Source organism: Seriola aureovittata, chromosome 16 (assembly GCF_021018895.1).
Source record: "Seriola aureovittata isolate HTS-2021-v1 ecotype China chromosome 16, ASM2101889v1, whole genome shotgun sequence".
In the NCBI taxonomy this organism is placed as follows: domain Eukaryota; kingdom Metazoa; phylum Chordata; class Actinopteri; order Carangiformes; family Carangidae; genus Seriola; species Seriola aureovittata.
The window spans coordinates 11,993,987-12,014,359 of NC_079379.1; the positions used below are offsets into that span (position 1 = coordinate 11,993,987).

The 20,373-nt window shown below is 38.8% G+C and overlaps 3 protein-coding genes and 3 non-coding genes across 20 annotated transcripts in view; 1 reads left to right on the forward strand and 5 right to left on the reverse strand.

Moving 5' to 3' along the window:
- Positions 1-3,533, forward strand: part of ptk2aa (protein tyrosine kinase 2aa) — a 63,594-nt gene extending 60,061 nt beyond the window's left edge. For 14 of the 15 annotated variants that reach the window (XM_056399715.1, XM_056399706.1, XM_056399704.1 and 11 more), the window contains 4 exons: positions 568-723; positions 930-1,010; positions 1,477-1,562; positions 1,652-3,533. In XM_056399715.1, coding sequence (XP_056255690.1) covers positions 568-723; positions 930-1,010; positions 1,477-1,562; positions 1,652-1,778 — 450 coding nt within the window. In that variant the 3' untranslated portion in view covers positions 1,779-3,533. The remainder of the gene's footprint in view (positions 1-567; positions 724-929; positions 1,011-1,476; positions 1,563-1,651) is intronic. The other variant, XR_008829909.1, reaches the window with a different exon arrangement.
- A 1,597-nt stretch (positions 3,534-5,130) lies between these two features.
- On the reverse strand, positions 5,131-5,203 carry trnav-cac (transfer RNA valine (anticodon CAC)). The gene has a single exon. It is a non-coding gene; the product is annotated as a tRNA-Val (tRNA).
- Positions 5,204-6,597: 1,394 nt separating this feature from the next.
- Positions 6,598-9,379, reverse strand: rplp1 (ribosomal protein, large, P1). Its single transcript, XM_056399722.1, has 4 exons — positions 9,171-9,379; positions 8,025-8,099; positions 7,112-7,223; positions 6,598-6,724 (listed from the first exon to the last, which is right to left on the reverse strand). Exons 1-4 carry the CDS (start codon positions 9,240-9,242, stop codon positions 6,642-6,644), a joined length of 342 nt encoding a protein of 113 aa, XP_056255697.1. The 5' UTR covers positions 9,243-9,379; the 3' UTR covers positions 6,598-6,641.
- A 684-nt stretch (positions 9,380-10,063) lies between these two features.
- Positions 10,064-18,224, reverse strand: clptm1l (CLPTM1 like). Its single transcript, XM_056399720.1, has 18 exons — positions 17,958-18,224; positions 16,667-16,887; positions 16,369-16,463; positions 15,797-15,986; positions 15,456-15,655; positions 15,115-15,193; positions 14,709-14,826; positions 14,519-14,613; positions 13,898-13,982; positions 13,677-13,780; positions 13,168-13,233; positions 12,920-12,970; positions 12,716-12,798; positions 12,567-12,601; positions 12,398-12,453; positions 12,142-12,186; positions 11,887-12,002; positions 10,064-11,737 (listed from the first exon to the last, which is right to left on the reverse strand). Exons 2-18 carry the CDS (start codon positions 16,829-16,831, stop codon positions 11,653-11,655), a joined length of 1,668 nt encoding a protein of 555 aa, XP_056255695.1. The 5' UTR covers positions 16,832-16,887; positions 17,958-18,224; the 3' UTR covers positions 10,064-11,652.
- Positions 18,225-19,082: 858 nt separating this feature from the next.
- On the reverse strand, positions 19,083-19,154 carry trnah-gug (transfer RNA histidin (anticodon GUG)). Its single transcript has one exon. It is a non-coding gene; the product is annotated as a tRNA-His (tRNA).
- A 460-nt stretch (positions 19,155-19,614) lies between these two features.
- trnah-gug (transfer RNA histidin (anticodon GUG)) lies at positions 19,615-19,686 on the reverse strand. Its single transcript has one exon. It is a non-coding gene; the product is annotated as a tRNA-His (tRNA).
- Positions 19,687-20,373: the final 687 nt, after the last annotated feature.

The following is a 20,373-nucleotide window of genomic DNA, read 5'->3' on the forward strand; positions in this document are numbered from 1 at the left end:
GCCACTGTAAGTGTTGTAGCACAGATTAGTAGATGCTCAGTAGACTGACTCTACCATCCTTAGAGGGAAGTTGAGTTAGTTCCTGTCATTAACTGGTTAGAGGCCAGTTTGCACTAACAACCTAAACACTCATTTTTCACAGTAGAAAAGTTGAGGTATCTAGTATGTAGGTAGAAATGCATGTAGATGGTAATCATCAAAGGTCACTATGAGATCTGGTGTGTGTGTGTGTGTGTGTGTGTGCGTGTGTGTGTGTGTGTGTGTGCGTGTGTGTGTGTGGGGGGGGGGGGGTTTTGTGTGTGTTTGAGAGAGGGAGTGTAAATCGTCCTCTTTGTGCCTCTAGTTTTTGTGTAGTCAGGTTCTGCCCCCCAGTGTTAAGTCTGCATAACTACACTTATCTATATTGACATTGGCAGAAGAAAATGTTATTTTGCTCATATTTAAAAATCCAATTTGTCATAAATAATAATGTGATAAAATAGAGGAAAGAGAAATTACATTGGAAATTAATACTTTCCTCATAAGTTGTTTACTGAAAAAAAAAAAAATCTCTCTCCCCTGGTGCAGTTGCAGCCTCAGGAGATCAGCCCACCTCCCACCGCCAACTTGGATCGTTCTAACGACAAAGTGTATGAGAATGTGACAGGACTGGTTAAAGCTGTGATAGAGATGTCCAACAGGATTCAGCCTGCAGCACCAGAGGAGTACGTCCCCATGGTCAAGGTAGGATTCACATTCAATCTCTGAAAATGAAAAGAAAGTACAACTCTGACAAGCATCTGCAAAACGGAGTTGTCCTGACTGACACATGAGCTTTGTCAAGAACTGTTTACCTTCTCTCTCAAGTATTGAGACACAAGGTGCATTAAAACATCTTGTGTCTTTAAAAGTGCATGTTGACTAAAGATTATCACAAAAATGTGTTTTAGGAGGTGGGGCTGGCTCTGAGGACTCTGCTAGCAACAGTAGATGAGACAATTCCTGTGCTGCCTGCCAGCACACACAGAGAGGTAAACACACACACACACACACACACACACACACACACACACACATTTTTATGCTCTACAATTGAATGATTATTTTCTTTCACTCAAACATACAGGGATAAGATGTTACTTTTGCACATCTTCTCCATGCAGACTCATGTTATCACGTCAAACGCTGCATGGAAAACAGCCCTGTGTGACTTCTAGTTCCCACACATTGTTACAAAGGCAAAAAAAAGTTTCTGAATTGTGGAAGAAAAAACATGTTAACTGATGGCTGCGACTTAGCTTACAGCTGACATGGGTGTGAGCATGAGCAGCAGTCTACCTAGACTTTTAGGGATGGCCTAGAAAGGCTCCATCTACTAAATCATAAATTGTCTGTTGTGACTCCTACAACTTTGTAAATATAAATTTTTTCTTTCATAGTTATTCTTTAATTGGTTGAAGTGACTCAGAAGCTGCTGTTTTGTTTGTATTATCACAGATTGAGATGGCCCAGAAGTTGTTGAATTCAGATCTGGCAGAGTTGATAGCGAAGATGAAACTGGCCCAACAGTATGTCATGACAAGGTGGGTCCGAATGCACTGTATGTGTTCTGTTGATCAATGATGTAGTTTCACAGCGATGGTCACACAGTTGTTTTCTGTTCTCTGGACAGTTTACAAAAGGATTACAAGAAACAGATGCTAATGGCAGCTCACGCCCTCGCAGTCGACGCCAAGAACCTGCTGGACGTCATCGACCAATCACGACTCAAGATGATCACCCAGACCCGCCCACATTAGCCCCGGATCCGTTCACGCCTGGAAGTGGCGGGGGGCGGGGCCAGGAGATTATGTTGCTATGGAAACAGAGAGTGCAGAAGAAGAGAACATTTAGATGGATATCAGTGATGGATGAAAAACACCGACTGATGGACAGCAGACATGACTGACTGAAACAATCAGCTCCCTCTTCTCCCTCAAACATTCACCGCTTCCTTTTCTCTCCGCTCTTTGGTCAATATTGTGTTGTTTTGTACTTTTGTTGCATTATTTTGCTTTTGTATCCAGAGAAACACTCTTCTCTCCCATCACGTATCCTCAAGAATCATCCATCACTACTTTTTAATCTTTGAAGAAAATGAATTAAACAGGAGATTTCAGAGGCTCGTTTGCAGGACTGCACAGACGCGTCATCGACTTGCCACATAAACACAAGACTAACACTCTCCACATATGCAGGATGTAACAACTGGAACTGAAGAGCCAGAATGAGGAGGATGATGAAGATGAATTCATAAGGTTGTTGTTTAAACATGCTTTTATATCATAATTAATTATTATTATTATTACTACTACTTTCAGCCTTGACTCTTACAGTATGTCTGTGTCAGTTTTTCAGTCTTCCTCTTGAAACTTGTATGAGCAGAAATGACTGATTTACAGTACAGCTGCTCATATATGTCATAATTTCATCTCTCTTTTTTTTTCATCTTCCTCCCTAGATCTCTCTATCTCAGGCATCAAGACATGGCATAAAAATGAAATATGAAAGCTGAATTTTGAAGAACAAACTAAATGTCTTTTTATGGAAAAACATGATAAAAAAAAAACTGCCACAGGCCACTTTTTAAGTTAACTACATAGTAAATATACAAAGAAGCTATATTTTTAACACATTTCTGAGGCATGAGTTGTTAGTGAATAAGGGGGAGGGATGAACTGGGGGGAGAGTGAGGGGATGGAGGGGTGAGAGGTGGAGGAAGGGTCATTTTTAAGTTACCATGGAGGTGCTAATTATACTGTATAGCAGGTCGCCCTGTGCCAAATGAACTGCAATTGATAAAAAAAAAAGAGGAACATTTCACTCAAAATATTGGTTAATTGTTTTTAGCAGCAACTCAGTGTAAAATTCTTTGGTCACTTTGTTGCTTGCATTGTATATTCAAGCCAAATGTGTTGTTGCATCAGTCATGTACACTCAACAATGTGCAAGATTTCAGTTACACTCTCTTTGTCAAATTTCCTTCAGGTTAGTTGATCCAGGAATTTGATTTTCAGGGACTTTGAAATACTTATTTTACAAAACTGTCGGTTCATATTTCAAACAGAATTCAACGTTGATGATAATCTTTTAGTTTTTATTAGGAGGTGAATTACAGTTGCAGTTTTCATTTACGTACAACTAGCTGCACTTTTTTTTTTGTCTGCATTGAAATAGTTGCATCGTAAACTCTTCTCCAAACCAGGAATTGTTTATGTCTAATGTGATTTGCTCTTTATTTCTCCTCCATTTGTCTTCATGTCTTCTTCTATCTTTCTACCTCCTGTACAGGAGTTATTTATACCTTTATTCCCTCTCTTCTCCTGTTCTGCCACTGTGCATTTCTTCTTTTTATTCCTCTGTTACCCATGCTCTCTCCTCCTCTCCTCCCTCTCTGATTCTCTCTCCTTTCCACTGTTTCCTCTCCCCTGAGGTGAGCAGTATTCTCAGGAAGGAGCCACATGTACAGTTGCTAAACCAAGCAAATAAAAACACTGTTATCATTAAGAAATACAGCTAGCACTCATCTTTCTTTTTTGAGCATTTTAACTTTCACTCGTCTCTGTCTGCCTTTATATTCTTTGTAAAGATAACAGAAAGATACATTTCTTTATATATATTTATTAGTATTTGCTGTATTACTTTAGAGGATCTTTATGTGCTTGGATTCAGACTAAAAAAGATCTTCTTGAACTCTTCTTGAATTCTGGGTTGTAGATTTTATTTTAAATGGATACAATTTTGCAGATCTATTAAAAATCTAAAACTAAAATATAATTTATAAAAGATTCAGACCCTTTGCTGTGGCATTCCAAACCACCGGGATTCTTCTTAGAGTTGGCCGCCCAGCCAATCCCAGTAATTGGACATGAAGCGCCTTGGTCAAGGAGGTGACCAAAAACTGAACGGTCATTGTAACAGAACCTCAGAAATGCTCTGCAGAGATGAGAGAACCCGCCGGTTCCCTTTGGGCAACACCAAAATTGAACTGTGGGCAGAACTCCAACCACTGTCTGGCAAACACAAAGGAAATGAAAAAATCTTAAACAAAATAAAGGGCTATTAAATGTAGTGTAATGTAACACAGTTTGACCTGCCAGGACTAGGGGCTTTCTTCTAACAGTAAATGCAAAAATAACATTGTTCATTGGCAGTGTGAGTCATCAGCTCCATGTTAATCTCACAACAGTGAGATTAACATGGAGCTGATGAACAACACTGTTGAAACAGTAGGGACATGTCCTTACCAATATTTTGGGAGGACAGAATTGTCCCCACCAATATTTGGCTACGTCTCCAAGACGACTGATTTAGGCATGCTATCGTTTGATTGACTGAAAGGGGCCAGGAATGTCAACTGATGTTATTTAACAATGTTAGCAAGCGTTAACTAGCTAGCTTGCTCTGGCCGCTGTCTTCTGTAGGCTAGCAGTAAGCTAGCAGCGGTAAACATGCTAAATGCAACAAACAAATGCTGAATATATCAAAGTTTGTTGAGTTTAATTTCTGTCGAAAAATCCCATTAAAATGTCACCATAAATACTATAACTTTTTATGCCTTATTTTTCAAGTTAGTTAGTTCCCACCAGGTAAATAGATTGGGGAAGAGGCATTCCATGAGTACTGAGACTTTTAACCAGGCGTATCGCTCCGCTTTACAGGTGTTCTATTAATCGTTAATTAGCGTTACAATAACGGTCGTTATCTATCTTAGATTGTAGCAAACTTTGCAAAGATGAATATATTTCCAAAAACAAAATTTGAATTAAATGATGTATGGTGGTCAGAAGAGGATGAAGGGAAAAGCTTGGATACTTCAGCGCACCTGAGGTAACGTGTAGACAAAGTAGCAAGCTAGTTTGCACCGTGCAGGTCAAGACAATGTTATTTGAGTTGGCGTAGATGATGAAACAGACAAACAAATCATAATCTGTTCTTGCTTATAACTAATGTGGCGCTCGTACAACTGTTGTATAAAAGCAATATCACACTCGAAGTCGTGAGACGCGGAATGAGTAACCGGCTGGTTGGCTTCAGCACTCCAGCTGCAAGTGAAGCACTTTTAACTGTTCTTTCGTGTGTTTGACAGTAAAATTGAAAACGAAAAAAAAGTGTTTCCGCCCGGTTTCGAACCGGGGACCTTTCGCGTGTGAGGCGAACGTGATAACCACTACACTACGGAAACTCGTGTTAGTTTAGTTCTTTTACCAGCTATAAATTCTAGCTAACCGCTGAAAACTTTTTTTTTTAGTGCCTGTGAGGATGCCGACAGTAAGTGGTCAGACCTGCTTTTTTTTTTTTAACGTTTATGTTGACGTTTTATAACTATTCGGGAGCTAGCGATAACTTGTAGCAAAGAGGTATTCAAGTGTTTAGCTAGTGGGAAGCGTTAGCTAATGTTACCTGTTACCAGTAAGGTTATTTGTGGCTGGTGTAGGAGGCAGACCGTCGGTTGTGTTTAACATCATTGTTGACTAAAAACACTGCCGCCTGCTTTATTGTCAAAAGTTAGAAAACCCAGTTCAGCACTCTATGGTCGGCTGCATGGGAGATAGTGCCGGGTGGTTGTCATAGCAAAGCTCAGGGAAGCGGCTGTGTGCTGCACTTTAACGAAGGTAGTGCGGTTAAACAGGCATACATTTGCCAAACCAACCTCTTACCCCTTATCCTTGAAGTCTTTTCTACAGTTAAAGAGGGAATACGGTATATTAATACACTTTAAAGACCCGTGTCCCTAACGAAGTAAAGCTATGACTAATGAACTAGGCGTTAGGACTTAAAATGAATTTTCATTTTCTTTGAATGAAAGTTCATCAATCTGTGACTGTTACTGAGATCACAGCAGATTCAACTATTACCTACCTGAACATCCTCCGGGTTTGTGGTTCTCTTATGTCTCACCGACTACATCTGTCTTTTTTGGTACACATTTACACTGTACATCCTAAATGTACTCATTTGTCTAAAAAGCTCCCTTTCTGCTTACTGTCATGCCCACCCCGTCAAACCAGAGACATTAAAAGAACTTCACTAAAACTTAATCACCCAATTAGTGTGTGTGTGCTTTTGTTACTGTGATTTAGAGGGAAAATTAAGTAAGAAAATAAAGTCAAGTAAAAAGTTGAGAAAAAGCGACTGTAATGAGTAACATGTTGACACCAATCATTACAGGTTCACGAGCTCATGAATAAGCATAATGAAAAGATGCCAAGTGCTGTATTGTCTTCTGAATAATCTATCCACTAGACATACTAATGTGTTTTACATTGGGTCAGCATCAATTGTGCTGTCTTTTAATTATTTCAGTTCAGTTTGTGCATTTTAATTTTAGTGCAATCCATCAACCATCTTTACTGTCCATTGGTTTCCTTTTTTGAGCATCAATTCTGCTTTATTCTTGGCAGCCACTGTCCCACTACCACAGATATTTTCAGAGACTTATAATAAAAATATATCCACCACTTAAATGTTTAATGTGCCAAAGCCTCTTGTTTGTTAAAAAAAAAAAAAAAAAAAAAATTTAATGAAACTTGTCTTTACCAAAGACAATCATAGCACAGAACACAGACAAGTCAGCTCTCATTTTTATACTTTTATTGTGTTTTGTTACAAAAACAGCTGTTTTAATCAAAGAGACCGAAGCCCATGTCGTCATCGGACTCCTCGGACTCTTCCTTCTTCTCCTCCTTCTTCTCCTCCTCCTTGGCTGTAGGGGCAAAGCAAAAAGGTAATGGTTAAAGTTTAAGATGTAGAATATGCATGCTCTCCTTTGCAGTTGAACTCTGGGACATTTCTGACAATTCAAACACTTGGCCAAAAATGTGAGATAATCAGCGTATGCAAAGTTCCTATATGGTGAAGACTTGTTTGAAAGGTTTTCTCTTTGAATCAAGCAAAGTCTCACACCAGTTAGCAAATTGTTCACAGGTTCTTCAGCTTGTAATGTCAAAGCCATAAGCACATAACTTATTGTTAGACTAAGAAAAAAAAAAAAAAACAACAACCCAAAAAACCTCCAAACCTAATTAACAATTTGTGGAAAGTTTGACTCAAGACGGTAGAAAACCCTTACTAAATCAAAATGTCTAGTTACCTGGGGCGTCACCAGTAGCAGCAGCAACTCCAGCAGCTGGGGCTCCAGCGGGAGCGCCACCTCCGGCTCCAACGTTGCAGATCAGGCTGCCGATGTCAATGCTGGACAGAGCCTACAACAAGTAAAACATTCACAGGTCAGTGTCGCCTCACTTAAAAGTGCTTATTCTTGTGAATGATGCATCTGGATCCCTTCAAACTTGATACTGAGCTTACTGTACATAGAGTCAGTCTCTATACTAACAGTATACAACACAGCAGTCATATATAACATACACTGCAGAACATTTCCTACATATCAGTGCTTCAACAAGTTTCATTTAAATGTGTAAAAGAAAAAAGAAAGGTGCCAATAACTGGATGTAAAACACCAACTACCACCTCATGCACACTCTTCAAAACTTCAGAAAGTGACAACTTAAATAAGATGGACCAGAGAGAAACTGGATTGTTAACATAGGCAACATGTAGGAAATTCACACAGTACAGCTATTATATAATTTAGTCCTCATATGTGATGTACTATAGCTACAGTGCCAGTGATCTACAGTATTACACCTTAGGACACTTGAGGGTTAGATATCTTTCTTAAATTATACAGGATTATTATTTTTTCACTTGTAATGGTCAGTTGAGTTCTAAACACATTCAGTCTGTGGAACATGTAGACCCCAAGACTTGTTGCCTGTGGAAAAGATTTTGGAGCTGCACTAACTTAACTCTGGCTGTAGATTAGTTGTCTCTATTCTACTATATACAACAGCGTTGTCTGTTAAAAATTCTAACTCAGCAGAGACCACTCCAAAAATCCTACAGGTTTAAACCCTGCATGTGCAGCATCCCTCATTTAATCAACATTGATCTCTTCAGATCACCATGGCACAACAGCATTTTGACATGTGTCCATCTCTTACCTTGGCAAACAGACTTGGCCAGAAGGGCTCCACAGTGACTCCAGCAGCCTTGATCAGAGCATTCAGCTTGTCCTCCTGCAGAAAAGACATCATTGCAAAATTATACAGCTAGTACCAACTTTACACATGATTTTAACATGTCTGAGAAAAGGCTGCAAGTGATGATTATTTTCATTATCAGTTGATCTCAATTTGTAGTTGTCTATAAAAAGGACAAAATGGTAAAAAACAACTTTTATTAAAATAGTATCTGATTAATCTGTCAATCTATTAAACTATTGATTGTCACTATTCTCAGAAAGCAAGATTATTTACTGCTTCCAGGTTTAAACAAATGTGATAAGTGGTTGCTTTACTTGTCTTACTCATTGTAAATTAAATACCTATAGGTTTATACTGTAAACTGTGGACACAAGTGATTTGGAGAGAAATTTTTTAACTATTGTGTGACAACTAAGACTACACTAGTCAACAGAAATATAACTGACAGTTTAACTGCTAAACACATTAAGCATTGACACTCACTAATTAGTTATTGCTAAAATACAACATTGAGATTTACGTGCATCAAGTTGTGCACTGTGGTAATTTAAGCAGCCTGTCCTCATATTGATGTTGTGCTGCACCCACGTGTACCAACTACTACCACAGGGCTATGATTAATGTAGCAGAGGAGACGCACACCAGAGATCCCATACCTGTGTAGGTTAACATTAAATTTATACTCCTGATACTAAATGCATGGTGTGCTATTGTGGTTTCACTATCTTAGCATTAGCAACCATTGAGTGAAAGGCGTATCTGTAGCTTCAACTATTAGTTTAGATGTGAAACATGTGGCGAGTGACAATAGCTTGAGCCACATATTGTTAATTTAAAACACGAGTGTCAGAAAACAGACATGCTGCCCTGATACAGAAACGTGGTCTTTAGTCGGCAACAAGCATGCCGCCATTTTGACCGGTAGATAGGGTTGTTTTGACATCTGTACACTTTAACTCGTATTTATCTCGTATCTTAACATATATAGTACTATCCCAGTTAGTCAATCGAGTTCTTATCTCGGATTTATTTAGGGCTTTCACCACCACATTACACCCCCGGAGCACTGAAGACATTACGGCTGACGGCAGCCGGGATACTTACGGTGACGGTGACTTCATCATCGTGGAGGATCAGAGCGGAGTAAATACAGGCGAGCTCGGACACGGAGGCCATTGTAGATGGTTATTTTTTTGTTTATGGCGTCGGATGCCTAAATTTGACGGTGCTAGTCGCCGGATTGTGGGCCTTAGCTTCAGACGAAGAACCAAGCACCTTAGGCACGATAACTTCCAACAGCGGAAAAGGAGGGGGAAAGGGCGGGAGCTTGAAAAATATACTCTGCGTCAGGGCTGCGTGACTTCGACGTCAGTACGTACACAAAGTGACGACAGACGTGATCGCCTCTCAATCTTCTCCTAACACGAATAGATTTTTCCGTTAAATTGAAAATACAAACACACTAAATTAAAATGTGAAAAATAATTAAATTGTCCACACATTATTCCTATTTCTTCAGGTAATACTGTAGTCTTTATTTGTTTTATCTGTGTGTGTGTGTGTGTGTGTGTGTGTGTGTGTGTGTGTGTGTGTGTGTGTGTACCATAGACTGTATACAGTGTGTACATGCAATAAATACATAGAATATAGTATCTTATGTATTTTAGTCTAGTAAGATAACACATCAATAGGATTTAGCAACAAAAACATAAAATACAATATGTGCATAAATTATAATGTATTCATTAATTATACATTTATTATCTAAACAAATTAGTTTTAAGTTGAGAACTTGTCAGCAGTATGTATTAAAGAAGATCAAATGTGTGCATATGGTGCACTTATTAAACCACTAGAAGAAGGTATATCTTTAGAAATGTGACACAGTGCCAGTCTATATGCTGCTACTATCATTTACATCTAAAACTGAAGAATACAGTATGTACCGTTTTTTTTTTTTATTTTATAAAGGTTTTAAATCCACTGCAAATGACATGTTCAGTCAGTCAATTTTATTTCATCTCAATCAAAAACAAACAGCACAATAAGTAAAACCATTAGGCTGAACATAACATTAGAACTATGGCAGAAAAATCTAAATGTGACTGTGTAAATCCAGATCTAGTAATACTTTCCATAAGTCTTACCATTTACTGTTTCCCTCACAATGTCAGTGTCTATTTAAAAACATCAGATGGACCATTTATGGTGAACATATAAAGCTCACAAACAGTTCAAAGAATCATTCTCACATTTGGCACACACAGATTTTCTTGGCCCTGATATGTAAAAAAATACTCGAGCAGGTAAAACTACAAAAGTAGAATGGATGTAAAGGACAGTATGGCTTTCGGTGGTACTCTCCTGTGTTACGGTGTGATAAATGTCAGTATTAATTTACATGTAGACAGAGCAAGAGACAACAGATTCTGTAATTATTCCCAGAGTTACCATATGTTAGCTTTGTCTACATGATAATTTGGGATAAAAAATTTGAAATTTAAAAAAAAAAAAACAGCCTTTTTATAGTTTCATATACCTTCTAAAAAAGCACTAAAATTCTGCACATCACTATCCACCTTTGCCTAATTAAATTTTACCATACCGAAATTACCATTTTTCAATTTGTACAGTGTTCACTTCAACATCCAAGCTGTAATTAGGACTGGCAAACCGATTTTTGTGAGAGCTCTGGTGTTTCAGACTTGGTGCTTATGGTATAATAATGCCTGAAAAAGGAAACATTAGGGATATATTTGTCAAAGCAGTATTTTAAGCTCCCTGCAGTCACAACCATGTTGAGTTGATATGATAGCTATATTTTCAATCATCTTGGCAGGTATAAAATGCAGCGCTTGATTGTTATTTTACAACTCCTAGATACACTGTGTTTCAGTATCTGTTCCTCAAAGCAGTCTGAACCAGGCTCTTCTCAAAACGTACTCTGTCAGTTAACTGGCATTTGTCAACATAAAATCATTTAAAATTATAATAATCCCTTTTTGACATGGCAATAAAATTCTAAAGATACAGTATCTACAGTGGTTCTCAAGAGGCATTACAACAAACAAAGAACGTGACTAGTGCTGTGAACTGACATGATGTGTGGAAAAAAGCTAGGAGCAGAGTATATGGCCAAGAGGTCTCAAAGCTACCACCAATACCTACTATAGCAAAGTTACTATAGTCATCAGTGTACTATTTCATATCAGAATTGAGCAGTGTCTGACCTGTTGTGGGCTCAGGTCTTGAGCAGGGTGCCAGCCATTCACACCAATCACAAACACATTTTTTCCATGTTGTTGCGTCAGTTTGAAAAGAGTTACAGATTCAGCTTATTGTCGATCTTCCCTTTGAACGCTTTGCACTATAGGACGGGGTGAAAAAGTCACAAATCACAAGGATGTCGATGCACCTGGACCATTTACAACTAACTGACCAGAAACAAAAATATTTTTCCCCTTTGCACCTGGACCATTAAACCAGCTCAGTTGATGCCAGATGAGATCCATGGAGGAGACAGGTTTGGCAGGAGACAAAACCTGCAGAAACCACATCATGGAAGCCAATAACCTGTCTTTCCTCTTTAGTCCCTGTGAGTCTTTCCTTTGGGTTTGTCATCGTAAGAAACCCCATATTCATTTACTCTTGTCTTGTCCACTGGGTAGAGCCTGAGGATGGAGACAGAAGCAGAGATTTAGAGTGGAAAACTGTTGGGATTATTTTGCAGACAACTTTTGAAACAAGTGTGCGTGCGTGCGTGCGTGCGTGCGTGCGTGCGTGCGTGCGTGCGTGCGTGCGTGTGTGTCCGTCCATGTACCATCTCTGGTAGAGGTAAATGAGAAACACGACATCATCTCTGAAACAGGCCAGTCTGTGAGACGTTGGCATGGTGATGATGAAGGCAAACACATCGTCGATGAAGGTATTGAATGCCTGGTAATGATCAATAAATATCAATTAAAATTCAACAAAAAAATAACAATCCAGAGCATGAGCCATGGTAAAAAACCCCCAAAAAACATTTTCAGCAGTCCTCTAACTGAACAATGACAATCAATTTTTTTGCAGTCACCTTATACATAAAGGCTTTCCAGGGCAGGTGGGCCACAGATTTCAACTGTTGAATAAAGAACAGAGAAGAATAAGTTAGTTTCAACTTTGTTTTGTTTCTAAGAGCTGGAGGAACTACCTGACCAATGTTGTGTTTTGCCAGCAATTTTGCCCTCCTGTGAAATCATAAGTGACTTGTCTTTAAGGTACATTTATTTGATCTATTACTCCATTTTAAAATAGTATGAAACATAACACAGTATCTTTGATATACTGACCTTATAGTTGACAAACAGTTGAGGAAGCATGAAGAGGAAGCCAAAGGCATATACACCTGTAAAGGTTACAGAACATGTTGATTAACCTTTTCTTCATAATCACATAATGTAAGGCAATGGTGATGTAAAAAATGTATTAATTGATAAGGTAAAAGGTATTTTATCTTACCATTCACTAAACTGTTGATCAGCCATGAGTACCAGCTATGACAGGGAGAGAGAGACAAACAATCAAGACAGGTAATGACTGGAAGACACATGGCATAATTACCATCATGAAGTAAAAATTGTGCTTCTTATGTACACACACACACCTACCTCTTGTATCGTAGGAATATTAGAGCATACACAGCCCCTCCAATACACAGTGGATACAAGAGGTATGACAGATACTTCATGGCCTACAGAGAAAGACACGGTATGTTATGATTAGCTTACATGCCTGTATTATATCATTATTCATGGCAGCAGTATGGTTAGTTCTGTATGCATGTTTAAGTGTGTGAGCCTATTGTTTCTTACCAGAGTATCGTACTCTTCTGTTCTCCTCTCTGATTCATCTAATTTCCCAAACTGTTCCAAAAATAAAAAGAAACACAGAAATACTCAGAATTAGCATGTTTTGATACATTTTTTTTAATCTGCAAAACTGTGAAGTCAGTAGATGAACATGGCAATGAACATAATGTACTGATAGAAAGCAGCATCGCTCTGATGGTCCCCATAACAATTAATTTACCATCGAGGAAAACTACATAGGATACACCTACCAGGAATGTTGGTTTGCCTCCTTTCCAGAAAACTTGGATCTTAAAGGCCTTCTTCACTTTCCACACCTGCAAAAAATAAAACAATCCCAAAATACATATAATGAATTCTTTTAAATTAAACTTAATACTTCCTTTGTTAAAATTGCTGTGTTTTTTACTAAGGAGAGGGGACTTTCAGAGAGGTGTGGAGCCAATGGAGCTCTGCCCTAATGTGGCAAATATTAAATATTATTTTAGGCGTCACATACAAAAAAATATATTTTTTATCATTTTCAGCTGTATCAGTCACAAGTAATGTAAAAGCCATAATGTCAATATAAAGTAGTTGTAGAATTCGTCTAAATACTAAAGCTAAGAAAAATAAATGAACTCCATCCTGAATATAAATTCTCTTTTCAGAGACATTACATATTGTTTTGAATATTGATGATTAATCCATTTAAACGTCTCTGTGTAGTTATGAATCTATTAGATTTATGAGTGTGTGTTCCCAGTATTTGTGAACTTACTTCGATGATAGTGCCGATCCCAGCAGGCACAAGGACAAGCAGGCTGGTCTGCTCATCAAACAAATAGAGGAAAATCACTATGGTGCTGAAACATCGCCACAGCACTGAAAGACAGAACACAAACACAAAGTTTTATGCAGTGACGGCTTTGCCCAAATTAGTGAAACACTGCTGATGAATCATTTGGTACTGGCAGGTCGGCGAAAAACAAGGTGACCTACCTGCTTTGCTCGACATTCCCACCATGCTTTTCTTCTGCTTCCAGAAGCTGATGTCGTTCTTGAAGGCCAGGAAGTCAAAGAGGAGCTGAAAAAACAATAGACAGATAGCAATAGTCACATACTTCATATGTTTCTGTTATTGTTGAGGTGTCAATACTTATATTTCAAATGTGTTGTTATCCTTATGTTTAGAGATGAAAGTTAAGAGTGGGTGAATGTTTGCTTTTTACAAACATATTTCCTAAAGCATACCGTATGTACACCAATTGCTTAAAATCAGACTTGCATCAATAATTGATGATGCGGTATTTGGTGGTTATGCAATTTTAGCATTTAGGACTGTATGAACCTTTGTTTAGCCTGTAATACTGACATTTTGTGTTGAATGGAAAGTTCCACTTCAAGAAAACCCAGTTATTCTAGTGAATCCAGCTATTATGTCAAAAAGTCAAAATGAGAGTATAAAAAATGCTAAACATATGTTGCAGTATTTTAAGTTGAAAAATCCTGCAACGCAAAGCAAATGCAAAGATTTTTGCATTTTGCCGAGTGTTTCTCAGCTCTGTTCTATTTTACTCTATTCTAGCCTAATGTGGTGTAGAGCTCTGAAGTCAGACTTACATGGAAGGCGGCTACAAAGAAGGTCAGAGCCAGGAAGTACAGGTTGGTATCCACAAAGATCCCTTTAATCTCATCAGCATCCTTCTCTGTGAAACCTGCAACACATACAGGGACATAGACAGAAATACATTATTTGAAGAGACCAAGGCATGTATGTGTGTCGGTGTGTGTGACAGGGAGAGCAACAGACCAAACTGCTGCAGAGAGTAAACAGCGTCCTGCATATGGATCCAGAAGCGTAGTCTCCCCAGAGAGATGGAGTCGTAAGAGATGGTCAGAGGAAGCTCCATGGAGGTACTGTTGATCTCCTACACACACACACAAACAAACACACACACAAAACCTTTCATCAAGGACTGTATATTATTCTGAGGCAGGAAGCAGTTCATAGCTGGAGGCAGTGAAAACAAATTAATTAAGGGTCTGGATCATGATACCAGCCTTGATTCATAGAATAGAATGGTCATAAAATAAGTTTTTGCATTTTATTCTAATAAAGTTCAACAAAAACTGTGAATTTAAAATATGCCTTTGGAGGCTACCAGACAGACTGTTGCAGTGTGTTACATAATATTTATTTAAAAGTTCAAACTTACCACAAGGTCTTTGACCCGGTTGCTGAGCTCATCAACAAACAGCAGAGGTAGATACACCATCTTTTTCCCATTTTGGAATCTGAAACACAGAAAACAAAACATCTTCTGATGTCTTTTGTACTCTGTGTAATCCATTAGTAGTACGACTAAAACCCCAGTGAAACCACTTCATTCAAACTAACAGGGAAATCTGTATTCTGTCCCAAATTGCATGAATCTGAGCATATTTTCTAATATCCCTTGTACATGCTCGGACCATGCGTTTTCATTCTTTGAGAGCACTGTGTGTGTGTGTGTGTGTGTGTGTGTGTGTGTGTGTGTGTGTTAATTCATTATCTTACACTCTGAGGTATCTATGGACATCACTTGGCAGGTATTCTTTGTCAAACAGGAAGTGGTCGCCAACAATGTTGAGCGTCAGGCGGGAACGCCAGTGGGAAACTGGGTGATCCGATGTGGAAGTGGCTCCACTTCCAACTCCACCCCCTGCTGCAGGGTTACCGTCACCATGCTGCGTCTGCTGAGGTTCTTCTTTCTGACCCTACATTATGTAGATAAAACAAAAAAAAAAAGTTTACTCTCAAAACGAGTTAAGATTTGTAATTAAAGTATCTTCAGAGCATTGACAAATTGACAAATAACAATTAAGAAAACCAAAAACCTGATCACCCTTAACACATACATGTGTTTGATCCTCGCCGGATATCAGGGAGATTTCAGGCGGTTTAGGGACCATGTACGTGGTGACCTTAGCCACCAAGTGGACCTGCCGTGGATCTGCCCAAGGAGTGATGCCGGCTTGATGGACAAATATCAGTGCATATAAAGTTCCATTGTTACGGGTCTTCTTAGGGAGGGAGACACTGACTATCCTGGAAGAGAGAGAGAGAAGACATGAAAAAAATATATATGTTTAATACAGTTTCATAATTTTGTCTACAATGGACTTAATTTGATGGATAGCTGCTATAAAGCCCAGTGTGATATGGTTGAAACAATAGCATAATCATAAGATTTTATACTACATGTCAGAATATGTCTGCATGCATTACACTGGTGTTGTTTGAAAAAAACTGCATGCTAATGTTATGCATTGTGTATTTAAAAACCTGAAATACTGATCTGCAAGTGTTTTATAAATCATTGTTATAATGAATTTAGGTAACACTGCTGTTACAATACTTAACCAATCAGATGTGAGGACAGAAAATACTAATTTTCCCATTGTCACTAAAACATGCAAGTCGCACCAACCTCTCAAACTTGCTGTTGACATCAAAGTTCTCCTCTTTGTGGATCAGGGTATGTCCTCCCTCTCCATTGGGCCGCAGTGCAGTGTAGATACTCAACTAGTAAACACAGAGCGAGATATTACAGCTATTATTACATTATTATTTAAACTTATTAAAATGATTATTCAAACTGGAACATTGTTCCTACCCACTTCTACTCAAACCAAACCACCCACACAGACAACTGAACAGAAGACAAACAGCAATCAAAACTGATCAGTCAGTGAGACCAGATCCATCTACGCATCCACATAACTGACCTGTAGTTTCGGGTTCCCTGCCAGGAAGGGTGTGATACAGTTGTCACCTTTGGGGCTGTCGCAGGGTTTGGTGTACACTATCCCGTACATCACCCAGCAGGTGTGGAGCACGTACACTACAAACACCCCCACGATGAGGGTGGTGAACGATGTTTTCAGAAACATGATGCTTGTGTTGTATCGTTGTCTCCCTCGGCTAGCTGAGGAGCAGGGCCATATGTCTGCGAATGAAGAGTCACAGTTGGAGGATAAGCGGGTAGTATGATGTTTAAATGGGATTTGATATGACTAGGTCAGAGAAGAATACTTAAATGACATCACTTGAGTTTCCTGGCTTGGGCTTGGAGAATTAACAGGAGTAGTAAAAAATTCATACTGATATGGTGAGATGAAAGAATGGTGGTGAGAGTGAGCATTTGTTCATTAACTGGCAGAGGTGTCTCTGTTTAAATTCCATGCATTACCAGTTAGTCACCTTAGAAATGAAACTAAAATGCATGGCCAAAAGTATGTAGACACAAAGATTACACCCATAAATAATTTTAAAGCATCTCATTAAATATTTATGGACATTAATATGCTACTATGACATTCTCCCCTCTTGCATCACACCCCTCTCTCCCTCCTTGTTCGCCATTTGTCTATGCACTATCAAGCATCCAATAAAGGTAATATTTATACATATAATGTTATTTGAAAAATAATAAAATACCAAAAGTACATAAAAGTATGTGGAAAGGGTATCAAAAACTTACAGCTGGTCAAGAACATTTGCCAGAAGTTGCTCCTCTGGTCATTGTTAAACTATTCTGGCTAAAACCGAAAGATGAATTGACAGCAGCGCCTCACATCTAGTCAGACTATTTCTGACACTGACAGACACATCGTATTCACATAGATTTATGCAGCTGTCATTTCAAAATAAAAGACTTATTGTGAACACTTTGGTCATAGTTGTCAGGCTTATGTACCACAGATTTATTATTCAGCTGCCTGAGGTTACAGTAAATAACCACCAGTTATTCGCTGTTTGTGTTGACTGACCACCATTTGATTGATTGTAGGCGGGCTAGAGACAATTGTTAGTCCTTAAAATTATTTAAATTCTGAGACACTTGCTGTCAAATGTCCATATGGCTGATTTTCCTGGGTTTAAGATCAAAGGATTTGTTTTCTAATGTTTCTTCAAATCTGTTGTTTTCAACTCATCCAACACTGCGTTTTTATACTTATTTTTATCTCATATGTTGTGGCATATAATGGAAGCAAGAGTCTTTAAAGTTAAACATACCGGTGTTTAATCCTGCAGGTTGTCAGTCACAGGACCTTCGCTGGTGGCTATCTGTCCATTCACTTTACCGTTCTTGCCAGGTAGTTAAACGCGACGACATCGTTTCTTCAAAACCGTCCACCGCTTTTATCTGAACACATCTGCCGCCTACTCCTCTGGCTTCTCCATTCAGGGGAAAAAACAGGTATGGCCAAAAACTGTGAACTGAAAGCGTGAGGTGGATCTATATTTCCGCCATTCACTTCCTGGTTGATTTTGTTGGACGGGATTTTAGGGGAGTAGTAACGCGAGACTAACGTCACCGAGAAAGACCAAACAAATCAATTATTTATTCCAAATAAGAGCTATTCTACATTACTAACATCTATCAGAATTTTGGGTAAAGTTGATTATTTACTTATATTTATGACTATAAGGTTGGCTTGGCTTGATGCAATTTTTGATGGGTTTGAACGTCCTTATCATCGACACAGTTCTTATCTCTTTACCGCTTATCCTTATCTGTTAGCTGCAGTTTATAAGTTGTGAGTGTGTTTGTCTAAGGGTATGGTTTCTGCTCTTTGAAATTATGTCGCTGTTGTCCTGTGTGCACAAGGATGCTGTGGAAAAGACAGTGTTACTTCTCTGATGGACCACTCTATAGAAATGAAGGTCGGATAAACAAATATAGCCTGCTGATTAGTTGCTAGGGCAGTCAAATCAATCAATTAATACAGCAAACACAGATGATGTTGGGATGGCCCGCTTCACTTCCTGTTTGGGCTGACCTTTGTGAGTGGTCCTTTCTCCATTTTCGGGAGTGAAGCAGGAAGTGTATGAATGATGACTAACACCTGTGCTGGCTGTTCATAAGTTATAAAAGTAAGTGGATTCAGTCAGTCTTTGTCGCTCTCTCTCTATCCCTCACTATACCACTGATGTTGCTGATTAATATAATTCACATTGCCTTTAGTTCATTCATATTTTGTCAAAATAAATCTTTAGTTAGAAAATCATGTGTGAATCCTTTCGTTTGGAGCAGGTTGTGACCATATCAGTATCTATTAGTTTGGTTATTTGATTAATGGACAGAAGTGTCAGTATCAGATAATTTGTGCGTGCATTTATCTCAACATTAAAACAGACTGCCGTGACCCGGATTCGAACCGGGGTTGCTGCGGCCACAACGCAGAGTACTAACCACTATACGATCACGGCGCGCCACCAAGTCCTGTACGTGCACCTCAACAGGTAGAATTATTGACAGAATTCCGTGCTGAGATTGAAGCGATTTTAATTGATCTTGAAGATAGGCTATTTATCAAAATTCTTAAATAGGCCTATATTCCTTAACTCTTTGTTCTTTAAATACGTCTGAAATTGTTTATCAGTCTTATTTCATTTTTTGGCTCATATCTTTATATATCTGTCTTTTCTGTTCTTGAAACAAGTCGGCCAGAAGCCAAAAACCTGCCATTGAAGGCTGTGAAAGAGGAGCTCACAGAGGGGGCGGGTTTCTCCTCGAACACACGTGCGGAGATGTTGGCAGAGCAACGTATCGCTGTCCCCGTCACCTTTTTGTCAGAAGCAGAAACAACCTGGACGTGAGGTAAAGACAGCAACAACACTTTGGTCATCGTGTCTCTGCATGAGCGCAGGTCTCTCTGCCAAAACAAGCTGCCGTGACCCGGATTCGAACCGGGGTTGCTGCGGCCACAACGCAGAGTACTAACCACTATACGATCACGGCTGGCCACCGAGCTGGTGGGCATGGGGAGGGACATCGACAGATCCAATGGGGCTCTTAGTTATAGGCCTCTACGTAATCACACTCTAAATAGACAATTAATGTAACTAACGGCCAACGGTTTATTTTGTATTAAATCACTTAATTTTAAATTCAGTGCTAGCCCTGTAAAACCCAGACATAGAAAAAAAGAAATAGCAAAAAAAAAAACTTTCACCCTCCAGATGTTGTAGGAGGCCTCTGATGTAGAAACTAAAGGGTTTTCGAATGTTTTAGGTTTTAATAAGTTTTTAGGAAAACGTTGTAATATTGCAACGTTGGGCCTCAGTGAGAGTAGAATTTCTGAATTTTTACTCACATTGTCTGAACATAAATACAAAGCAACTCAGGCTTCATTCGCAGGGTTCACTGCCTATTTAGCCCCATAATAGTATACATTGTGAATAATAATAACACAACAGTCATATCTTTATGAATAATCATTTATTAATTTAAAAAAACTAAATTTTATCATAGTCCACAGAGTGTAGAGTCAGTGAGAGAGACAGTGTGTAGACGGTCTCTTACACATACACACGTGAATATTATTAGTAGTAGATAACCTGAAAGAATAGATAAATGTTATTGTGTGACTGTGGAAAGGATTAGGATTAGGACTTGGATCTCCACTCTCAACACTTCCACCTCTCT